Consider the following 22003-nt stretch of genomic DNA (forward strand, 5'->3'; position numbering starts at 1 on the left):
TGGTGGCTGAGTTTTAAACCAGAAGCCTTTCTGATTAACTTTTTGTGGTGTGCCAGATGTGCACCGAATGGGAGGTGTTCTTTGTTGCTTTCTGTCAAAGCTGAAAACAAGGGTAATGACTGAAAGTGTAGGACTACAAATGTAAATAGTGTTTGGAAAACCTAATGTCTGGTAAATATAATTACTCTGGGAAAAACAGTTCTCCCTCAGGTGGAATAGCTGTGGAGTGCAAATTCAGGGAAACCAATGGTATGAAGAGAAATATAGGTAAAGGTTTTATTATAACGTACAATATGCACTTGGCCCAGTTTCTCCTTTCAATGATATATTTAAGTTACGGTAACTCACAGTTTCTGTCTTGCTACCTCCGGGGTTTTTATCTAGGTCAGGGCGAGTAGGTTGGTGCTGGTAGTGATTCTCTTTCCCTCTTTACTTCATGCTGTACTTACTGATCTAATTCTGAACGTCCCAGTATCTGGTTGCCAAGTGTCTAATGACATCCCTCACAGGACTGAAGCTTGTTGGCAGAGGACAGGTACTATCCTTCCCAAAGCAGTTGTAGAGGGATTCTCATGAAATTTTAAACTTCATGAAGACAACTGCTGAATCTTATCTACTTATTTTTACCTGACAAGTGTAGTAGGGGCAAAACTTCAAAGTGCTGTTTCTGTCAACTCTTCAACAAAAGTAGACTTTCAAGTGCTGCATACGCTTAGTCATTCTGACTTCAATGCTCTCCTTTTTTTTCCCCTGCTCCGTTGGTGAACCAGTGGGACATGGACTAATTACACTTTTCAGGGACAGTGGACAACGATTATGGATTGTTGGATATGTTCCACTGTTTCTAGGGGCTTCCACATAACTTGAATGTTTACTCTTGGCTCCAGATTGTCAGGCTCTTCTCTAAGGCAGAGCATTTTGTTTGGTAGAGCTGTGGTTATCAAAAGGAGGAGTATAGCAAAGCTTTGGGCGAATAAACAGAGCTTTTGAGCAGAGGCTTATTCGTGCTGTTGTTGCAGAAAGAACAATATTAATGTTAAATGGCTGAACCAGAGTATTCCCAAGGAGATGGTGCAATGTAGAAGGATTTCAGAAAGCCATAGAATTTTTAGGGCTGATACCTTAATAGTGTAGTGTTGTGTAATTGTGTGGTGAGTTGGGATGATGCTTCATGTATTATCTGTAAAAGCAAAGGAATGAGTAATTCTGTTAAAATGGGACTGAAGATGTGTCATGAAACTTGAGCAGTAGCATTTTCTGAATGAGCTCTGCAAGTGTGATTTATATATGGAGCAGTTAAAGAGGTGGTTTGAAATACATGCTCTTTGGGATATCAAATTTGAATTTCTCAAAGCATATGCTTTCAAAATAACCAAAAATTGAGAACAATTACTTCCTTGGATTTTTTTCAAATGGTTTGTTTGTATTAAATAAGAAGAAAACTGTGTTTAGTAGAGCAACTGCTTGCTTAAGGGTTGGGTTTGTGCAGGTTTCCTTTAATGCCTTTTTGCAGTTCCTCCCTGCTCCCCCTCCCTGCAAGTAATGCCCTGCAAGAGTCAGCACATGCTGTGAATAACTGTGGGAGTAACTGTGCTGTACAGGTGTCCTGCCTGGGCAGCCGTCGGGCCAGACAGAACATAGCACTGAAGCTCATGATGAAGTGTTGCCAGCTAAAGATGCCAGTCTGATTTTTCTATACTTGTGCTTTTTTTTTTCATTGTAATTAATCTTTCAGTATCTGTCCAATTCCTAGTGAATTAGTGGGAGTAATCAGAGTACCAAACTGAGTAATCATTCCCCACCATAAACAGCAAGTTCCATGGCATAAATTTCCTTGATATTTATCACAAGAGTAACTTTTGAATAGTTTTGAAATAATAAAACATTCAATCCATAAAAATACAGCAAAAATAAAGATTTCTCACATCAAACTTATTTCTTTGCACATGATTCAGGACTGCTGGTGACTTACTTTAAAATGACTATGGAAAGATTACTTCAAAAGACCACAATTACACATGTGAATTCTGCCTCTGACAACAGTATTTTTTAAATTTTATTTTTTTATTCATCCTGTGGTATTGCACAGCTCTCTGCCATTTGTGTTTTTTTAGATGGCTGAAAATTGTGTTTTGTGGCTCACTTGAAGCATAATCAATGCAGTGTTGTGGATCCCTGTCAAGTCAGATGATAGTAGCAGAAGTATAGCTAGACAGAGCACACAGGTCACCAGCAAACAAGGGAAGACAATGGGCCTTTTATTGGGTTCTGAATGCCTGCTTGGAATGGCTGCTGATGTTCAAAGCATTGCGTGCTACTTCAGACAGAAATATGTGCCTTTTCATGGTTTCTTGTGTGATTCTAAAGCTTTTTAAAATATGGCTTTCTAAAGAACTTAAGTCAAAATTGTGTAGGTTGGAAAAAACCTTCAAGATTATCAAGCCCAGCTGTAGTAGGAAGACAAAACAGCCTTTTTTTGGCTTAATCATGGTCTGAAATGCCCTTATGAGGATGTGATTTACCCTTTGTATTCCAGTCATGTTGTACACCCACTTAGTCCTACGGTCCCTTTCCATCATTCCCACTATCCAAATCCAAACTACTCTTACCTATTGTGGGTGTCTGGTTTTGGTTTAAGACTTGTCCATATTTATGAACTTTTAAGAAATTGTACATTCTCTGATAGCTCTTTAGGTAAAGAAACTTACGTGAAATTTATTATTACCACCTGGTGTGGTAAATGTTTTACACTGTGTTTGTACATCTCCTGCAGTCAGACTCTGGTACAGTGAGAACTTCTTGCTGAAGTGTGTATGACTAAGTAGGTTCTTTGGCTTGGTGGTTGTGTGTTGCCCATTAGTAAAACTGTTCTCTCTGTTACCAGCAACAGAAAAACACAGAGTGCCTGGCAGTTTGTTTAAATTAATTGCAGTAGTGACTTAAGACATATTTCACTTGTTACTTCTTTTTGTGGTTAGGTATTTAGCAGGAATTAGTTGCTCCAGGAAGCACTTTTGGAAGCCTGCTTTCTGAATGTTTGTAAAAATTGCAATGTAATGGCAAGGGCTGATGCCTTTAAGAAGCTTGCATCATTTTAAAATAACAGGTGTTTGTTCAGCACAGTCCTCCTCCGTTCCTGTTTGCATATTCATAGAACTGTATCTACTATAGCTCTGTAGCTGGTAATGATCTAAAGTCACACAGCACATTGTTTTCTGAGTCCTTACAGAAATCATTGGTCACGATGGCCTGAGACTTTGACATGGAGCTGTGGTGGGGTTTTTTGGTTTGGATTGTTTGTTGGTGGGGTTTTTTGTTTGTTTGTTTTGGAGGTTTCTTGTTTGTTTTCTTTTCCCCTCACTCCAAATGCTTAGGCACTTCAGGGTGAAGATGAAGCAGAAAACTGGGAGGGAGAAATGTGAAAAACTGGGCTGTGGTTTGTTGCTGTGAGTTGATCTCCTCCAGGTTTCAATGGTACCAGTGACATGGTAATTGTGATGAGTTTCTGTGATCTCACTTGTTTTGGGTTGCAGGAGAAGGAGGAGTAATTGGATGGCCTGACATGGGTGGGGAAGGGGACCTCCTCTTTCATTTGCCCGCACATCTCAGGCTGGATGCAAACTGATTATCATGGTACAGCCCCAAGTGTTAACAGTGCTGGGTGCAGAATCAAGTAGGGGCTGTTGTAACATTTGTCTTTCTGCTTGTCTGAAATTAAGCACAATTTTTCTTTTCTTCCATGTTTTCTGATGTTCTTTCCAATACTGAGTTGGGGTTGGGAGGGGACTGTGTAGAGTTGAACACCACCAACTCCTCCTGCTAGAGATTCTGTAAATAGCCACAAGCAGGACTTCTCTTCCTCTTAGCAATCATATGACTGCTGCTTGTATAGTTATACTCACAAATCTAAGTATGGAAATACTACTCCTGGCCCACCTCAGGCTATGCACTGCAAGTTTAAAGCTACACACGTAAATATTCTGACTTTATATATTTTGTCAGCAAAAAGTAGTGAAAGATTGGTACTACTAAAACAGTGATTCATGCTATTAACTTTTACTTTAGAACAGACTTGTGACTTTTTTGACTACATTTATCTTCTAAGTTTGTATGACGTATTAAACAATTATATTAAGTTTCATTATATCTATTATTATACTGCAAGTGACTTTAATTTTGGAACTCAAATCAGTGCATTGAACTTGACCCTTTTGTGGAGTACAGTTGCAGAATGAATGTAGAAGAGCTGAGTTTGAGGTAGGAACTACTTATCTTAGTTCTAAATTAGCTATTTAAATACTAATTTAAAAATATATCTTGATCATTAGGTCTCTTTCCTGTTGTTGTTTGTCTCAATCCAGTAGATGATAATAATGTTGGTAATAAGGACTGTTAGGTGTTGAATATGCAATCAGGCTATTTAGAACTGAAACATCAAGTATGAAATATGTAGCTATGATGTCTGCCTAATCTCTCTAATCCTGAGCAATCTCTGAAATGACCCGTAAGTTTTATCATGTTTGTCAGCTAGCTCTCCCTGGCCAGGTGAAGAGGAAAACCTGTTTGGGGAAGATGCTGAAGTGGAAGTATCACAGCTTCTACCTTGATTTACCGGCTTTCAGAGCAATCTGTTTTGCAGCTCTTGGTTGTCAGAGCCTGTGCTTCTCCTGAAGGTCACTGGGGACAATGTTGAAAACCTGACACTTTTAGGGATAGAGGGCATGTTTGTAGTAGGCATGTAAGAAGGATGGTCAGGGCTATTTCAGAAAGGGTGTGGGAAGAAAGAGTATGCATCTTAAAAACAAAGTTTTTTTGACTGCTTCTCTGGAAGAAACCTGTTCTAAGAGGGCACTCAGATTTTTGAGGGCAGATAATATTTGGTGTTATTGTTTGGGTGCATATTCAGGTTACTTGCAGAATCGTCTGAAAGGCTTAAAATATTTCAAGTTAAAACTGCTACGTCTTGTTTAGTTTTGAGATTGCCTTTCCTCTTGTTTTGTTCAAGAATTGAAGCTTGAACATACTGAGAATTTTGCAAGTGGATAGCTTTTGCTCACTCACAACTCCAGTTAGAAAATTATATTGGAGCAAGAGTACTTTTACCCCTTCTCTCATACCATCACTCAAATGTATATGGTATTGTAGAAACTACATCATGATAACAAAGGCTGTTGGAAAAACAGCTCCTGTTCTCAAACAGTAATTAAAAGTATAAATAAACCTTGGATCCTTTAAAATCTACCATCTGGGGCTTAGAACATATGGAATCTGTTGAAACAGTTTAAGCCCTGAAATACAGTAAGGGAATGTACAGAATTAGGTGAAGGAGAAGAGTCTTAAAGATTACAAGTAGAAATCAGGTGCTTTGCATTTCATGAGTACATTCTACAAATGTTTTGTAAAAACATTTGTGTTGGATGGTGAAATTGGATGCTGGGATTTGCTTGCCCTGCTGTGACAGATGGTCTCTCAACTCTAGGTTTAGACCAGTACGTGGTGCACCAGTCAGTTGTTACAGCAGCTCAGTCTGGAATATAAATTATGTAGCCACACACTTTAATGGTCTAGTGTATTAATAATGACAAACTTAAATAGTTTAACTTTGAATTAAGTTATTTTGTCTGATCAATCTGTATTGTTGTGGTTTTTTTATTAAGGTGTGCAAACAGATTTGGCTAGGCCTATTTGATGATAGATCATCAGCAATTCCAGACTTCAGGGATCCACAGAAAGTAAAGGAATTTCTACAGGAAAAATATGAAAAGAAAAGATGGTAAGATACCTTTACAATTTTAAAGATTGCCTCTATGATGAGAAATGAAGATGGACTGTTTGCTGTCATTTGGAATGTGCTTTCCTTCTTATGTACTCTTCAGACTAGATTGCATAGTTCTGTAAAGTGAAATGATTTCTGAACTTTATTCAGAGCTCCTATAGGAAGCAGAGAAGACAAACTAAAGAAGTTTCTCAATGTTCATATTGATGGAACAGAAATGGCTTAAGAGCATGTCAACAACAATGTAAAGTAACGGTTTTGCGGACTATTATTTCCCATCCTGTTTATGTTTTGTATTGAATAAGTGCTAAAAATATTGATGACTTTAAATTCTAGTCCATTTTTAAAAAAATCTCTGCTATATTTAAAGAATGGGTATTTTGCAAACTACTGACAGAATCTATTGCAGGATCAGGGGTTCAGTAGCAAAGCTGAGATCTGCCAGTTCTCACACTTCAGACTTAGGAGCATTGAGTGGAACTTCTCATATGAAACTTGTAAAAACCATTGCTCTTCTTGAATGTAGGTATGTTCCTCCAGAGCAAGCAAAGGTGGTGGCATCAGTCCATGCATCCATATCGGGGTCTTCTGCCAGTAGTACAAGCAGCACACCTGAGGTGAAGCCACTCAAATCTCTCTTGGGAGAAGCTACACCCGCACTGCACTTAAACAAGGGGACACCTAGCCAAGTGAGTAATGACAGCTGAGGAGCACAGAACTGCTCTGCAGTCCTTGGCACTCTCTTCAGTGGCACAAAAATTCTTGCAATAACAACTGCTCTGATCTGTAGGAACTAATACGATCTCTGTATTTCATATATTTTATTGAAGTATATACACATTTGCAGATCAGGTACTAAATGAAGTTTGTTTCTATTGACCAAATTGAAATTTTGGTGGTTATTTTTAATAAGCAGAGTTTTCCAGTGTGATAGGATTAATTGATTATCTTTTGCATGAGTATCTCTAAAGTTTGGACCTAATGTGTTATATTTTCATCTTTGTTCTATTTGAAAACAAGAAAATGACTTATGCTGTTAACCATGAGATTAGTAGTGAATATGTGGATGAAAGCATGCCATGTTTATTATTGCTTCCTTTGCATTCTGAAACTGTCTTAAGTGGCTTTCAGGGGGTGTCTGTATGCTGTAATGTAAAGTCAAACAACACTGTGTACTTAGATTTTTGGAGGGAAGACAGTTTTTTTGAAAAATGCCATCAGGATACATGCACCTCTTGAATGTACCTCTTGGAACTCAAACAGTAGAAAATTGCAACTTCAAGCCTTGCTATGAAATTCTTCAATTTTTCTCTACTTATACTGAATTATAAAGATTTTTTCAGAATGTAGCGAATAACTGTTTTCCGTCTTGTAAAACTAAGTTTTATTGCTTGTATTTGTACAGTATTCGCAGTTTCAATTACAAAATCTGAAGTTGCTAATAATACATCACTACTCTTTTCTTCTGGGTGTTACTAGACCATGTAAATCTGCTGCAGAGTTCCTTTAAAAGCCAGACTAATAGCATAGATAGTCTTCCTCATACTATAGGAGGAGGGTGTGTGCTACATATAGCATCTTAAACTTCAGGAATAAATGTCTTGTTAAAGAAATAAGCTTTGTCTAGCCCTCTAATATTTTGTAAATGTCAGTTCGGTAAAATATCACCTTTTCGTACTAGCTAATTGAAATGTTGTTTGTAGTCTCCTGTTGTAGTTCGATCTCAAGGACAGCAGCAACAAGAAAAGAAACAATTTGACCTCCTCAGTGACCTTGGCTCAGATATCTTTGCTGCTGCTCCTCCTCAGTCAACTGCTACAGCGAATTTTGCTAATTTTGCACACTTCAACAGTCATACAGGTAGGTATTGGACCAGTGTATCTCTTTTAAATGAATAAAATGTAGCCTTAATTTTGATGACTTTTGACTAAACTTCATGAGGTGTATGTAATCTCTGTGCCTTAGGAATGTTGTATTGCTTGAGATTTCTTTCAGGTCTTTATAGCTGAAGACAAAGACTGATAATTCTGCTTTTGAAAGTGGGAATTGCTACAGCTATTTCCTACAATATGTATGATTACACTGGTTCTGCCTACTGCTAGACTTTAAATTCTTCAGGGGAGAGAGTGAGAGGATGAGTAACAAAATGTTGGGAGAAGCTGATATTAGACGTTTAATTTTCTTTCTGAAAATTATTAGGAAAAGCGTTCATGAAAAGCAAGCAGATACAGAGACTTTAAAGGAGTTCGAATGCATTGATAATAACTGCCAGTTTGTCAAAAGAAAAACCAAGGCTTGCCCAGTTTAAAGAGTGACCTCTTCTGTGTGTGTGTCTATTTGAAAGCTGAGTACTGCCCATGTGGGTAGTATTCTGTAGGTTCAGAAAGAATAAACAAGCCTTGAGCATATGTATTGACTGAGGAAGGGGGATAGGCCTTGAATTCTTAGAGGATGACTTCAGTAAAATATATTGAACCCTCGGGGTTTGGTTTTTTTCCAGCCAAAGACCAAGAGTAATAGAAGTCTATCCTAAAGAAAAAGTCGATTCTGTGGTCACTGAAGTTTGTTGTTGCTAACTTGCATTGTAGTTGTGGGAAAGTACCTTTGCCTGTCTGGTCTGAATGGGCTTTTTATGTAGTTTTTCTGAGGGAAGCTGTAATGCTGCTATGCTGCCCAGAATAAGAGAGATTTATTGCAAATCAGTCCTGAAACTGTTAGCAGCCAAGATAGTGTCATGGACAGGACTTTAGATTCACACCTGAGGACCTGGGCAAAATACCAAGGATTTCTCCAAATTAATTTTTGGAGGTGTGTTTAACTGGGAGAACTTGTGCTGACTGGCTAGTGCTGTATTGTGTTACTGAAAAGGCTGCAGATGGTTAATTTTTCTAATAATTTCTTTCCAAAGTTGTTGCTGTATAATTCTTTATTTATATACACTTTATTATTCCTTGTGCTTTTTTAGGGAGATGAAAATTCCATTAAAGCAGTATTTTAATACTGTGTTCGAAGTCTAGGTAAAATTCCATTGCATCTCTGTTGGGTAATTTTTAAAAGGATAAAAAGCTATTGGAACACTCCAGAATAAATACGATCTGAGGAAAGAGTCTGTTAATTTCTGGTCACAAACTAACCATTGTGGTCATTCCCATGACTTCTTTCCGTAAGTTTAAGAGCCCTGAGCAGTTTCAGGGCTTGTAAATCGGTTTCTGAAAGACAAACCTGATTGTGAACGTGTGATAGCTGAACTTGGATTGCAGACTTGTTACCTGAGGGTGTTTTCTGACTTGCTATAGTAAAATGCTTGTAAGGCTTGTCTTGTGTGCAGTAAGTACAGGGTAGTGTTAGTGAAATGAATAAAATGTCACAGACTTCCTTTAGAACACAAGGAGGGTTGATCAGTCTGTCAGCTTTGGCAAAAATGAGTTTGAAATGCTCATTAAGGAGCTGTATAAACATGTAATTTTTGTTAGCAATTACACACTGCAGCGGAGGATGGGAGAATTTGCACTTAGTTTGGCACTACTTTCTCAAAGTTTATGGTCTGGTGTTCTTGATTTAGGGCTTGGTTTTTGCTATGTGTATAGGGGATGGACTTCTTCCCCTTCATGTACACAATACTAACTAAAGAAATCACTGAAGAGACCAGCAAACTTAAGATCCTTCAGTATAAGTTACTGAGTGCATCAGCTGATAGGAAAATATTAACAAACTTCTGCTGTAATCTATGAAGTGTAGGTGTAAATCTTGAAAATTATTCAGGAACTGCAATTTATGATGTTTCTGCTTTCCAAGTTCTTTACTGTGTTAAGCTGGTTGAGGGTACTGTTGCTTATGGAAGGGGAAACAAACTAACCTTATGTTTACTGTCTGTATTTAATTTACAAAGTTCTGTAATTTGTGCAGAACTGAGATTTTGAAGATGGTACATGACTGATATGTCTTTAGTTTATAGATTGGTAATAGCAACAAGGATCAAAATTTTTGGCATGTAGATTTCTTACAAACTAATGGAATAGAAGACCTGCACAAAAGATTTTAGAAAGGTGTAGTGACACAGCACAGCTCTATCACAGATAAAGTGGGAGAAGAGGCTTTATCTAGAAAAAGCAAAATAGTTTGACATACTTATTTTACTTTTTACTTTAGATATATGTGGATTTTATTTTAGTTTTTTCTGTTTTGCAGTGTTTCATGCCTTTATTGCACACCAGGTAGTGCAAACCTCACAGAACAAACTGTGCAAAGACTGTAGGGGCAGCTGGCATTGCCATGACTGGTGATGTCATCCCTGGCTTTAGCCCCATCCCTGACACTGCCCCCTTGGTTTGCAGTGTCAAGAGCAGCTGTAAGTCCATGGCAATCTGCAATCCCTGGCAGTCCCTGAGCTTGCTTAGGGTTGTTTTTGGGTTTTTGTGTGGAGAACTGAATTTTGGAATTGGCAATCTACATGTTGTCCAGGTGCAGCAGAGTACAAATATTACCTGGTCTTAACCTTTATGCCACATTTATGAACATTGAAACTTTAGTACATAAAATAAAGCAAGATTAGTATCAGAATACTCTACTGAAGAGTCTTTACAGCAATACTGTTTGAAATGGGCTCACTTGAAAGTCATACTGTGTGTGTCAGCTGATGGAGTAAAATTGAGTGTTTTGTAATGTAACACACTCCAGTTTTTAATTTGGACCCAAAAGGTATTTCATTTAAGATTCTTGACATAGTTTTCTGTTTGTGTGAGTGGTTAAAATGAATAATCTTGCCCTTACTCCAGGAGTGACATTTATGTACTTAATCCTGTTTGGTCAACTAAACATCAGTCTCTTGTCTATCCAATTGATGCATTAGGGTGAAAGTATCACTTTCATTTTAAAACGAATTCTTAATCTATTCCTATTAAAAAGTTACTGGTTTAAAAACCAAAACAACTCGAACTTCAGAATTAGGAGTTAGAGTCCATAAAATGCTATTTGAACCAATACAGAGGATATAATAGAAGTAATTTTTTGTCTGTTTGAAGTGTGCCAGGGGAAAAAGTTGGCACAGAGGTGAAAATAACTTCACCAAGATCTTGCTTTCATGTTAATATTTTTTTTCTCCTTGTTGACTTTCATGCTGTGGTGGGTGGACCTCGCCTGATTCTAGGTGCCCACGGGGGCTGTGTGTTCACTCTCCGTTCAGCAGGGTGGGGGGAGAAAACACAAAAAGGTGATGAGTCAAGAGAAAGTTACTGTCCTGGGCAAACCAGACTTGACTTAGTTTATTGACACTTAATAATAGAGTAGAATAGTAAAAAATAAAACCAAACCTATCTTCATCCCTTCTTGTGAAATGTAATTTCACTCCTGAATATTTTAGCTCCTCTTCATGAGGGGGCTGGGGAATGGGGATTGCAGTTAGTTCACAAGATTTCATCTCTGTCACTACTTCTTACGCTGTTCCCCTGCTCCATTGTAGGGTCCCTCCCCTGCAGTGGGATATGGTCCTTCTCAAACTTCTTGGAGCATGAACCCTCTCTGTGGGTGTCAGTTCTTCGAGAACTGCTCCAGCAGGGGTCTTTTCCATGGAGTGCTGTCCTTCAGGCAGGGTCACAGCTCCTGCCAGAAAACTTGCTCCAGTGTGGGCTCCTCTTCATTAGCCAGAGCTCCTGCCAGGACCCTGCTCCAGCCGGGGCTTTCCATGAGCTCCAGCCTCCTCATGCCCTCCCTACCTGCTCTGCCGTGGCTCCTCCACAGACTGCAGTGTGAATGTGTTATACCATGGTCCTTCATGGGCTGCAGTGGGGCAGCCTTCCTCACCATGGTCTTCTCCATAGGCCTGGAGCATGTCCTTTCCTCCCTCTTAGCTGACCTTGGTGTCTGCAGTGTTTTCTCTTGATTTTCCTCTCTCCTCTCTCTGCCACAGCTGCTGCACACTGGTTTTTAACCTTTTTTAAACACAGTGCCTCAGAGGTGCCACCAGCACTGCTGGTGGGCTCAGCTTTGTGCAGTGGTGGGGGCAGTTTTGGAGCTGTGGCAGCTGTGCAGAAATGGGGGCAGCTTCTGTTCTCTCCTCACAGGGACCACCCTGACTGCTCCCTGCTACCAAAACCGTGCCCTGTAAACCTAATGCTCATGCACACAGTTTATTAAATGTGGTATCGAGTCCAGCCAGACCTCACCCTCTCTCCCAGTCTACCCTGGGAAGGAAATGCATGCACTTCCATTTATATTAGCAGCATTGTGGAATACAGTAGTTTGTATTAAAATGTCCTTTTAGGTTATAAATCTGTAGTACAGATGCTTTTGAATAGAAATTAAGTGAAATAATACAACTTTTAACTAGCACTATCAGACTATTAAGTTACAGTACTTAAGCAATCAGCATAATTTATTCTCTTTGTATATACTTAATCTGCAAAATCTCTCCAGAATAAACAAATTGTAACCTAAAAATATAATGTATTGCCATCTGTTATTCCAGAAGGTTGTTTCATGAGCTTTCTTTAGATAGTAATTCAAGTTATCTATATAAAAAGGTTTGGTTTGCATTTGATTAAAAACATTTTTTCCTTTCTTGCTTATAATAGAGTTTAAGGGCTTCTGTGGAGTTTATCAGCTAGGCATGCAATTCCTGTTGAATCTATAGATGCTTGAATGTCCAGCTGTTCAAAATTAGATTAGTGTTAACTTCTATTTTCTCCTATAGTATGGCACAAAAGGAAGGCGAAAACTGAAATTCTGTTTGAAATTTCCTTAGATTTTATTTTGTGGATACACTCTATGAATGCTATCTTCTTGACATTGGTATTGATTTTCCATATTTCTGTACTCTGATTTAGTTTTTTTAAAGACTGAATTTTCCAGTTAAATGAATTTATAAACCTAGCCAAAACTATTCAAGTGGTGCCAACCAAAGTTCACCTGAGGAAGAAGCACTTTGTGTATGAGGAATTTGAATTGCCAATATGTTACAAGAATACCTTCTAAATTTTATTCCCAAAGAAATGTTCAGTTAGCCCACAAGTTCTGGATTTGGAAACTATCTGGTATTCTGTTCTTTATGGCTGTTTTTTCCTGAGCAGCCAGCACTGCAATCACTTAGGGTTAAGCTGAAGTGGACTCCATCAGGTCATGCAGTTGTGAGTAGCAGCTTGTGTAAGAAGGACAGAAGTAGCATTAACAGGTACAGCTCTGTGAAGGTGGTTTGTAAAAGCTTGTTCAAGACAACTTCCAATCATACAATAACATACAATTTTCTTCATGTAAAAAGAAGTACGTGGTAGGACATAACTCTTGGAGGCTGTCATGACCATGAATTCAGTTAATACATCTGTTTTTGTGTTTATTTCCCATATCCATTAACATGTTTTGTTCCTTTGCGATTTACAGCGCAGAACTCTGCCAATGCAGGTTTTGCAAACTTTGATGCATTTGGACAGTCTAGTGGCTCGAGTAATTTTGGAGGTTTCCCCACAGCAAGTCAGTCTCCTTTTCAGCCCCAAAATACAGGTAGAACTCCTAGCACTTTTGATTAATACTTAATTGAAATAATCCTTACCTTTATGTTGGAAGGTATTGAAGTTGAGTTTTTCTTGCGTCTGCCTGCTTTAATGAGATCAAGCCATCTGAAGCTCTGGGGAAACTCAAAATGTTTGTGTTTGGTGTTGATTTTTTTTTCCCCTAATGCTGCTCAGAAGTCTGATTTATGGCACTGTGTTTGTTAGCTCTACACCTGAAATAATTATGAAAAGAATGAACTCTACTGCTTTTAATAAGTATTGAATTGCTTCTGTCTTCTAAGAGAAGCACTGTGGTAGATCCAAAAGGATGTCACAGTACCAAAAAAGTGTGTGCCTATGCATATGTATAGCATATGCACACACTTCAGTATGTTTGACTTCATGTGTAGAGCCTATTGCTAAGATTTATTTTGCTTTCCTTTAATTTGATCATGCTTTAGAACTTCTGCTTGAGTTTACACTTGCTGTTTGTCTAGATCTTTGGCTGACTGACTTTCTTTTCCTTTTTTTTTTCTTTTGAGTGTGTGTTGTTTTAAACTTTTTTTTCAAATTTTCTTTTTCCCTTCTTATGTTAACTTTAACCCACACACAATTTCTGGCTGTCCAGCGTTCAGAACGCTTTCATCTAGCTGCAGTTTTGGTGAATTTACTTCAGCTTTTCCTCTCCAGGCTGTACACAGTAAGTTCCACGCAGTGGAAAACTCAGCTTGCTTCATTTTATGCCATTGTAGTATAGCACTTCCATTCCTACTGTTGCATATGTTTCAACTTGTTGATTATGCTTTTAGAAAGTCGTGTTTCTGTTTTAGAAAGTACTGTAGTGTGAGTGGAATCATCAACCGTTACAAAATATGATACACTTAATGAAGCAACTCATTTAAATTTAAGTACATGACCTGCCTAGATTAAATTGTCTGGACAATGAAGAGATGGAAGCTCATGGTATCATGCTTGATCTGAAGTTCAGTTGTGTGGACCCATATCAGATTTCTAAAATTGATTTATGTATCTCTCATGTCAGTGGAGACTTGTTATAAAAGAGCTGTGTTGTGTCTTCCCCCTCACCTCTTTGCTGATTGGATGCAGTCTAAAACTCTCTCTAAATCTGGGCATGAAATCATACAACTTTTGGACTTCCAGGCACTGTTTCTTACTTAGGATGATGGCTGACATCTGAAATGACTAAACATTGAACCACTAAGTAAATGGAAATAGTTGCTATTTAATAGCCACATATGGTAGGGAAATGAAGCTTCTGTGTTTTGAATATTAAAGATTAAGACAAATACATCTTTTTCTAGTAAGATTTTAGTATTGAAATTACTTAGAAATAGCATATAGTTTTCAAGATCAAATTATGACTGTGATTTAAAGTGTTGAAGTTTGGGGTGTGTATCCCTGATGTGCAGTCCAAAAAATATATTGTAATTTTTTTCTGATGACCCACTGAACTTTGAAGGAAATGGGAAGGAGTCTTAAATGTGTAGGATGGGGCAGGCAAACACATTGCCTCACGTAACCGCAAAGGGAGGGTTATTGTGTCTTCAGTTACAGTTGGAGGGACTTTCTAACTTTGGAGCATTGATCATGTTTAACTTAATTTGTTACAGGTGGAAGTGCTGGATCAGTGAATGCTAATTTTGCCCACTTTGATAACTTCCCCAAATCCTCCAGTGCTGATTTTGGAGCCTTCAATGCTTCTCAGAGCAACGCCACAGCAACTGCAGCCAGTAAAGCTGCAGTGAATAAACTGAATCTTCAGTCAGCTGACAAATATGCTGCTCTTGCTAATTTAGATAATATCTTCAGTGCAGGGCAAGGTATTAAACTTTATTATTTGCCATGATTATTCTCTATGTGTATAGTTACCACAAGGATGGCTGTGCTTGTCAAAGTACTGTAACTGTATTTCAAAATTTCCCTTCTCTAAGTGATCAGTAGAGTTTTGTGTCAATGTACCCTTAATAATGTGCAAGATGTAAGTTTTAAGACATCATTCCAAAAGGGTGTCATTACAAGACTGCTTTTTGGGAACCTATTTCCCATGAAGATGAAGAACTCTGAATTAAAATATCTAAATAATCATTACTGCAGTAATGAAAATGTATAAAAATACAAATATATCTTTTATATTTGTACTAAAACCTATAGTGGATGCTCTGGAATGGAGAGCTGCAGTTGTTGCAAAGAGCTGCCAGAGCAACTTTCTTACCTCTCTGCCACAAAAAGATTTGGCTTTAGTTTTTCATAAAATAGTAGCAGTGATACTTGGATTTAGTTGATAGTTAATTAAGGAGAAAAAGCTAGTTATTCTATTACTCAAATGTATTTCTTCTCAAATGGTGTGTAAAAACTTATTTTCGTTTGTACTGTAGGGCTTTGTTCTGAAATGGATTATTTGATGTTAGGTGTTTTGTTACTTTTCTAGTTGAAGTTGAATGGATTATTTTTCTAGGAAAACAAAAGCTCTCTGGGGCTGCAGAGTACCTACAGAAGCAGGACATTTTGCTAATAGCTAATGGCTTATTAAACACTTTTTTTTCTATGCCCTAGTTCATATTTAATTTTTAAGTCTACAACCATCTGTGAACTTTCATTTAGTTCTCTGTGTTGGCAGGGCAGAAACTGAAACAATCTTCAGTACTTTGAATCTGCTTTCTTTCTTTCTAGGTGGGAGTGAGCAGGGAAGTGGCTTCAGCACAGCAGTGTCATCAGCAGGCCCTGTGTTGTCAGCCCCCAATCAGTCAAGTGCATCTTCAGACAAGTACGCGGCTCTGGCAGAGCTGGACAGCGTGTTCAGCTCCACGGCCACCTCCAGTAACGCGTACACTGCCACCAGTAACGTCAGCAGGTATGCTGCCAGGGGCTGCTGAGTCCTCACACTGACTGCAGCAACAGCACAGAAGTAGCTTGAAGTCATTTCTCAGATCTGTTATCTAAATGAGAAAGCGTTGAATGAGTTTAGAGGTACTACTGAAACTGCATCTCTTGTTTTAAATAATGGCAGTACTGAGGGATAGCATATTCTCAGAGTACTGTCAGCAGAATGTTCTCTGCACCTTTCTAGTTGTGATATGCTAAACCTGTTAGATGGTAGCACTTTGCTATGCAGAGTACTTGCGTACATACTCAAAATCATAGGATCGTGCATGAAAAAATTTCAGATACTTTTAGTGCAAATGGTGCCACCCGTTTATTTTCTAGATCACTGAAGTAACAAATACCAAATGCCTGTTAGTGGCTTGGTATTGCAAGTGCCCCTAAGGCTTATGCTTTGCAACCTTTATACTGTTGGCATTAGCTCAGTATTCCTTCTCCTGCTGTTGGTGGAGATGCTCAGCACTAGTGAGAGTGTCTGACCCTGGCATCAGGGAGGTACATTGCATTCTGCAAACTGCACATAAGTGTTCATCCCCTTTCTTTTACATGCCAGGAGTAACTGTAAATTGTATTTAGTTATTAAACAAGCAATTCTGACTTCACTGAATGAATTGTATAAATTATTTCCAGCAATGCTTTTGGAACAGTACCTGTGGCTGCTACTGCACAGACACAGCCTGCATCTTCAAGCGTGCCTGCTCCATTTGGAGGTATGTGTTACTAACACCCCTTGGGGACTGTAAGCAAGCAATCTACTGATTTTTAGTTGATAATGCTGTACTTTGATACCACTAATACTGAAGTTAAGAAAGGTACTATTAACAAAAAAATACTGCTATCCAAATAACTGTTTTTAATGTATTTTCTTACAAATTCCTGATCTTTCATGTAATTTTAGGTATTTATGTATCTTTGTATAAAAGCTGTGTAGACTTCGTGTGAGTCAGATTGGCTGTTAGAGAAACACTTATGTAATAAAATGTCTTTAATCTTTCAGCAACACCTTCCACAAATCCATTTGTAGCTGCCCCTGTTGCCCCAGTGGCACCTTCAACAAATCCATTCCAGACCAATAGCCGAGGAGCAACAGGTTAGGAAAAAACCCATTGAGTGTTTGAGAAATTTGCTTTAAAGAATTGCATTGATTCTTTTTTCCTGTATCTGTATAATTTGTTTCTTAAAGATTTTCTGTATTATCTGTCCCTCGTCTATTTGACATGTTGCGTGGTTGCTCAGTGTTGAGGTGCAATTCTAGGATTTCAAATGGTGGCCATGAAAAATGTTGAAATGATCTGTTAGTGCTCTACCTGTTTGTAGTCTGTGTATCACCAGCTGAGTTTCTTCCAAGACTATAACCTTGGCTTTAGAGCATGCTTTATAGCAGGTAGCCCTGAAATCAGGGATCTTGAAAGCCCTTCTTTTTAATTTCTTTCTTTATTTCAAAGTGCTGAAAGCTCTCAAAACCAAAGAGCTGGAGCCAGAACCAGTAAAGACAAGGCTCTTGGGATGTTAGCTCCTCACCAGTACACTTACTCAGTACATTGGTGTCTCTTTTTTAAAGCATATGTTTAATCTTTACACTAATTTTTTATATTAATTTTCTGTGGGAGGATTCTGTAGAATCATAATTCCATGGGCAAAACTTAATCACTTTTCAAAAAGGCAAACTTGCACTTTAAAACTATGAACTTGGATTTAGATGGCTGATAGGTTATGCTGATTTTCCTCTCCAGAGCTAAATTTTGACACTTCTATCTGTTAGCTGGACTTCAACAGATAAAAATCTGCTGATATGTGCGTTTTGACATTGAGCTGTGGTTTGCTCAATGATCTAGGTAGGCTGAGTTAAAAACTGAATTGATAAATTTGTGTCTTCTGCTGAAATTCATTCTGTTTGCAGTCCCTTTTGAGATACTATGCAGCTAAACTTGTTCAGATATTTAATGCCCGAATTATTTTAATCTCATTCCTGAGTGGGCTATTTGGATCATCATTAAGAATTTGTAGCATCTTTAGATAAATTTCTTTGTATATGGCAACTCTATCCTTCCACCTTCTGTACAGCTGTCCCTGGCTTGCTGAGGTTCCAAGCCTTTGGCAGCCATCCTGATTCCATACTAGGTGACAGAGATAATGTCTATAAGTAAAATAAGGTTCAGCCCCTTTCATTGTGAGGTGTAAACTTATGGCTTGTCCTTCTATGTTTTCCTCCTGCATAAACTTTGCTATTTAGTACATGGGAGATCTGTTTTGTAGCGCTTATTTCTGATGGTTTTTTTATACTAAGCTGTTGCTGGTCATGCTATTGATGAACTGTTTGGTACATATATGTGTATCTATTTCTCTCTCTCTCTCTCTTTATATATATATATATAACTAAGAAATGTCTGTTCAAGAGTGTATAAATGATTTGACATTATCTGGTCTCTTTGTGGCTTCCATAAGGCCTCTCGGGAGCAATGCACTCTCACATATTTCCTCAGGCTCATTTTGGTAGGTGGCCACATTTGGTATCAAGTTTCTTGTGGCTAATTGTTCTTGCTTGTAAAAGCTTATTGACAGCTATCTGGTTCTCTGCACGAAGAATTGTGGAAGACTTGACTTCTTAAAAATGGAGTGGGTGTGGGTATTTGGCAACTGGGCTGAGGGAGAGAAGAGCATACATAGACTTCCTGTCGAGCAACCGAAACAAAACCATTATTGATATCCTCCATTGTCACCATATAGTGCTAATGAGTGACTGTTGAAGTTTCTGCCAACAATAGTTTGATGCCTTTTGGGATATCCAAAGTCCCCTGGTGATTTTGTTGTGTTTCTGTTTGCTGTTTTAGCCAAGTTTGCTGTCGAGTAGCTTCTCTGCTCACTGTAGCTTGAGAACAGTGTTAGTGATCAGTTTTGTGTGCACCTTGTCAACAGTTTGTCTGTATAATGTCTTGCCCTTGAATACCTTTGGGGTAAATTTTTCAACTGATAATTAAGCTATATTCAATAAATTAATTTTATTAGCTTTTTTAAACAGTTGAGCTTGCATAAAATGTAGCTTGTAATATTTCAAAAGAGAAGTCCTGTTTAACTAGCATAGAATACCTGCTGTCTGTATTTGTACCAAAAATCCTCCTATGTACTTCTCTTTTTGAGAATAACTCCCAAAAGACTGAATAATGGTTTTGTTACTGTACTTTTGCACCTAGTGTGCTTCTATTTATTTGCTGAAGGCATGGGGAAATGCCTATGAGCTGTGTGTTCTTTACTTGAAATGTTCAGCAGAGAATCAGATGAAAAGTTTTGGGTTCTTTTTGTTTTAAGTTCTACCTCAACAGTAAGAGGGTTTGCTGCAGGAACTTTGTGTGCCAATAATGTGCATGGTGAGAATTTCCTTAAAGACATTAAAAATGGGATGAAAAAAGGGGATGCATGTATCCCTTTGAAATTTTTTTTTATGACCTCCTGTAGTGCAGCTTGAAGTAGGAAAATCCTTTCATGCTTTTCTCAGAAGGAGAAAAACAGAGGGGGGCTTGGGCTGCCTGAACCTGCTTGCTTCTTATGTGTACAGACTTCTACCAGAAAAACTGGGGAAAATATATGATAACATTGAGAACAAAAAATAATTTCCTCTTCCGAAAGAATATCTGATTGTGCTGGATCTACTAAATTTTAAATAACTCCATTCATTTTTAAAGTGGAAAAGTAAATTACGCACCCAGTTGGTGGTGATCTGAGTGAACAAATCAGTTCAGTGGCTGTAGAAGTTGAACGAAACTTTTGTCTGGTCACAGAGGGCATTAGAAGACTTTTAACATGGCCTTATAGTAATTTGTTCTGTGGAAAAAGTGATTTCTTACAAATAATTGAATGTTATTTTTTGTCTGTCAGCAGCAACATTTGGTACTGCATCCATGAGCATGCCGGCAGGATTTGGAACTCCTGCCTCCTACAGTCTTCCTACTAGTTATAGTGGCAACTTCCAGCAGCCCACGTTCCCAGCCCAGGCAGCTTTCCCTCAACAGACTGCTTTTGCTCAGCAGCCAAATGGTAGGTCTGCATGTTTTAGATAATCTTGTCTAAATCAGAAACATGGAGAAAATGGTCTGTCTATAAGTTGGCAATAATGGGTGGATATTTAATTCTACATGACCTTGATAGTAATGTTGATGAAGGGTTCCCACACTGTTTTGGCTCTGTAGTTAAGCCTCTTGACTTGGCTGTGTGCCACTGTCTAATGACAAAACTGAAATTTGACCAAAATGTCATACTAAAATGGTACGTGTTCCCAGGCTTAAAGGGGTTTTAGGCAAGAAGGGCTGTTTTGGAATGTGTGCAACTCATTATTACACTTTCTCGAACTTCATAGAATGCAGGGAAGAGAAAATTGAAAGTATTTTCTCCCTGAATTTATATGATACCATAACATTGAAGAAAGTGCATATGTAGAAATTGGAGATTGATGAGTTACGAACAGTTGAAAAGCTCAACCATGGTGTTTTACGCTTACATTCTTGATAATGTTTAAGTAGGATCAGTCCTGCTGATTCTGCAGTTCAAAATTCCACTTAATTTTGGCTGGGAGCTGCAGCAAAGAATTATTTGAACATTGTTTACTGGTATTAATATTTTTTACTTTTCTTTCCAAGGAGCAGGTTTTGCTGCATTTGGGCAAGCAAAGCCTGTAGTAACTCCTTTTGGACAAGTTGCAGCTGTTGGGGTATCTAGTAACCCTTTTATGGTGAGTTGTTGTATGTCAATGACTTCTGTATGTCCAAAGGATAGTCTGTAACACTTAATTTAGAGATACACAAAGATTTGGGGGTTTTCTTGCTTTTAATAAGGGAAGGCAGCATGTAACTCTCCTAACTGCAGCTCACTATTGTGATGATATGCCATTTGTAAGGATGTTCAGATCAAAGCAGAGGGACTTTTATACATGTTCTCACAGTAGTGTAATTCTAGAGAAGCACCAAAAAACAGACTGTAATATAAAACAGAAGTATTCCCCAGCAGGTTGTTTTCTTTTTTATATATTCTGCATTTATGATTTACAATATGGGAAAAAAAATCTTAAATACTTGCCTTATTTTTCTTTGTTGCTTTTCCCCCAGGCTGGTGCACCAACAGGACAATTTCCAACAGGAAGCTCATCAACCAATCCTTTCTTATAGCCTTATAGACACTTTACCCAAAAGAACTCTTATGTGGTCACATAACATCTCTGCGCCTCTTGCACTGTTGTCTTGTTTCACTGATATTAGCTTTAAACACAAAAGAAATCTTTAAGAAGTAAAAATAAAAGCCTGCATTGTGTACCTTTAAAAAGTTTTAAAAAGAAAAAAAAAACACCCAACACAAAAAACAAGAAAACCAACCCCCCACCAGGTAATAATGTGCAAAACAGAGGGCTGTGGTAACATCCTTGAACCTGTGAAGTGGCAGGTAAAAAGTAGCGGTATCATGTATATTAAAATTGGCTAATAAGTTATTGCAGATACCACACTCATTATGCTGCAGTACTGTACATATTTTTCTTAGAAAATAGCTATTTGTGCATATCAGTATTTGTAACTTTAACACATTGTTATGTGAAAAATGTTACTGGGGAATAGATCAGCCACTTTAAGGTGCTGTTGTATCTCTTGGAATGAATGAGCTGCATCATTTTAACCATTGGTATTGGAAGTCACGAAGTTAAATTGAAGGTTTGTTCATTTCTCAAAATGTTTTCCTTTCCTAAGAGCTCTTCTATTTATACATGCCTAAATCTCTAATGTTAGAGGGATACCTGTCTGCATAATAAAGCTGATCATGTTTTGCTACAGTTTGCAGGTGAAAAAATAAATATTAGAAAAAACAA

General features: G+C 38.1%; 1 protein-coding gene across 4 annotated transcripts in view; it reads left to right on the plus strand.

The window, feature by feature from the left end:
- The window catches only part of AGFG1 (ArfGAP with FG repeats 1), a 36239-nt gene extending 14236 nt beyond the window's left edge, over positions 1-22003 (plus strand). For 2 of the 4 annotated variants that reach the window (XM_082288299.1, XM_082288302.1), the window contains exons 3-14: positions 5658-5773; positions 6303-6465; positions 7480-7636; positions 13148-13267; positions 13886-13957; positions 14889-15098; positions 15949-16129; positions 16789-16868; positions 17156-17248; positions 20032-20190; positions 20790-20881; positions 21255-22003. In XM_082288299.1, the coding sequence (XP_082144425.1) occupies positions 5658-5773; positions 6303-6465; positions 7480-7636; positions 13148-13267; positions 13886-13957; positions 14889-15098; positions 15949-16129; positions 16789-16868; positions 17156-17248; positions 20032-20190; positions 20790-20881; positions 21255-21314 (1503 nt within the window). In that variant the 3' untranslated portion in view covers positions 21315-22003. The remainder of the gene's footprint in view (positions 1-5657; positions 5774-6302; positions 6466-7479; positions 7637-13147; positions 13268-13885; positions 13958-14888; positions 15099-15948; positions 16130-16788; positions 16869-17155; positions 17249-20031; positions 20191-20789; positions 20882-21254) is intronic. The other 2 variants (XM_082288301.1, XM_082288300.1) reach the window with 2 other exon arrangements.

The sequence above is a fragment of the Coloeus monedula genome, assembly GCF_965178545.1.
Source record: "Coloeus monedula genome assembly, chromosome: 10".
NCBI classification, from domain to species: Eukaryota; Metazoa; Chordata; class Aves; order Passeriformes; family Corvidae; genus Coloeus; species Coloeus monedula.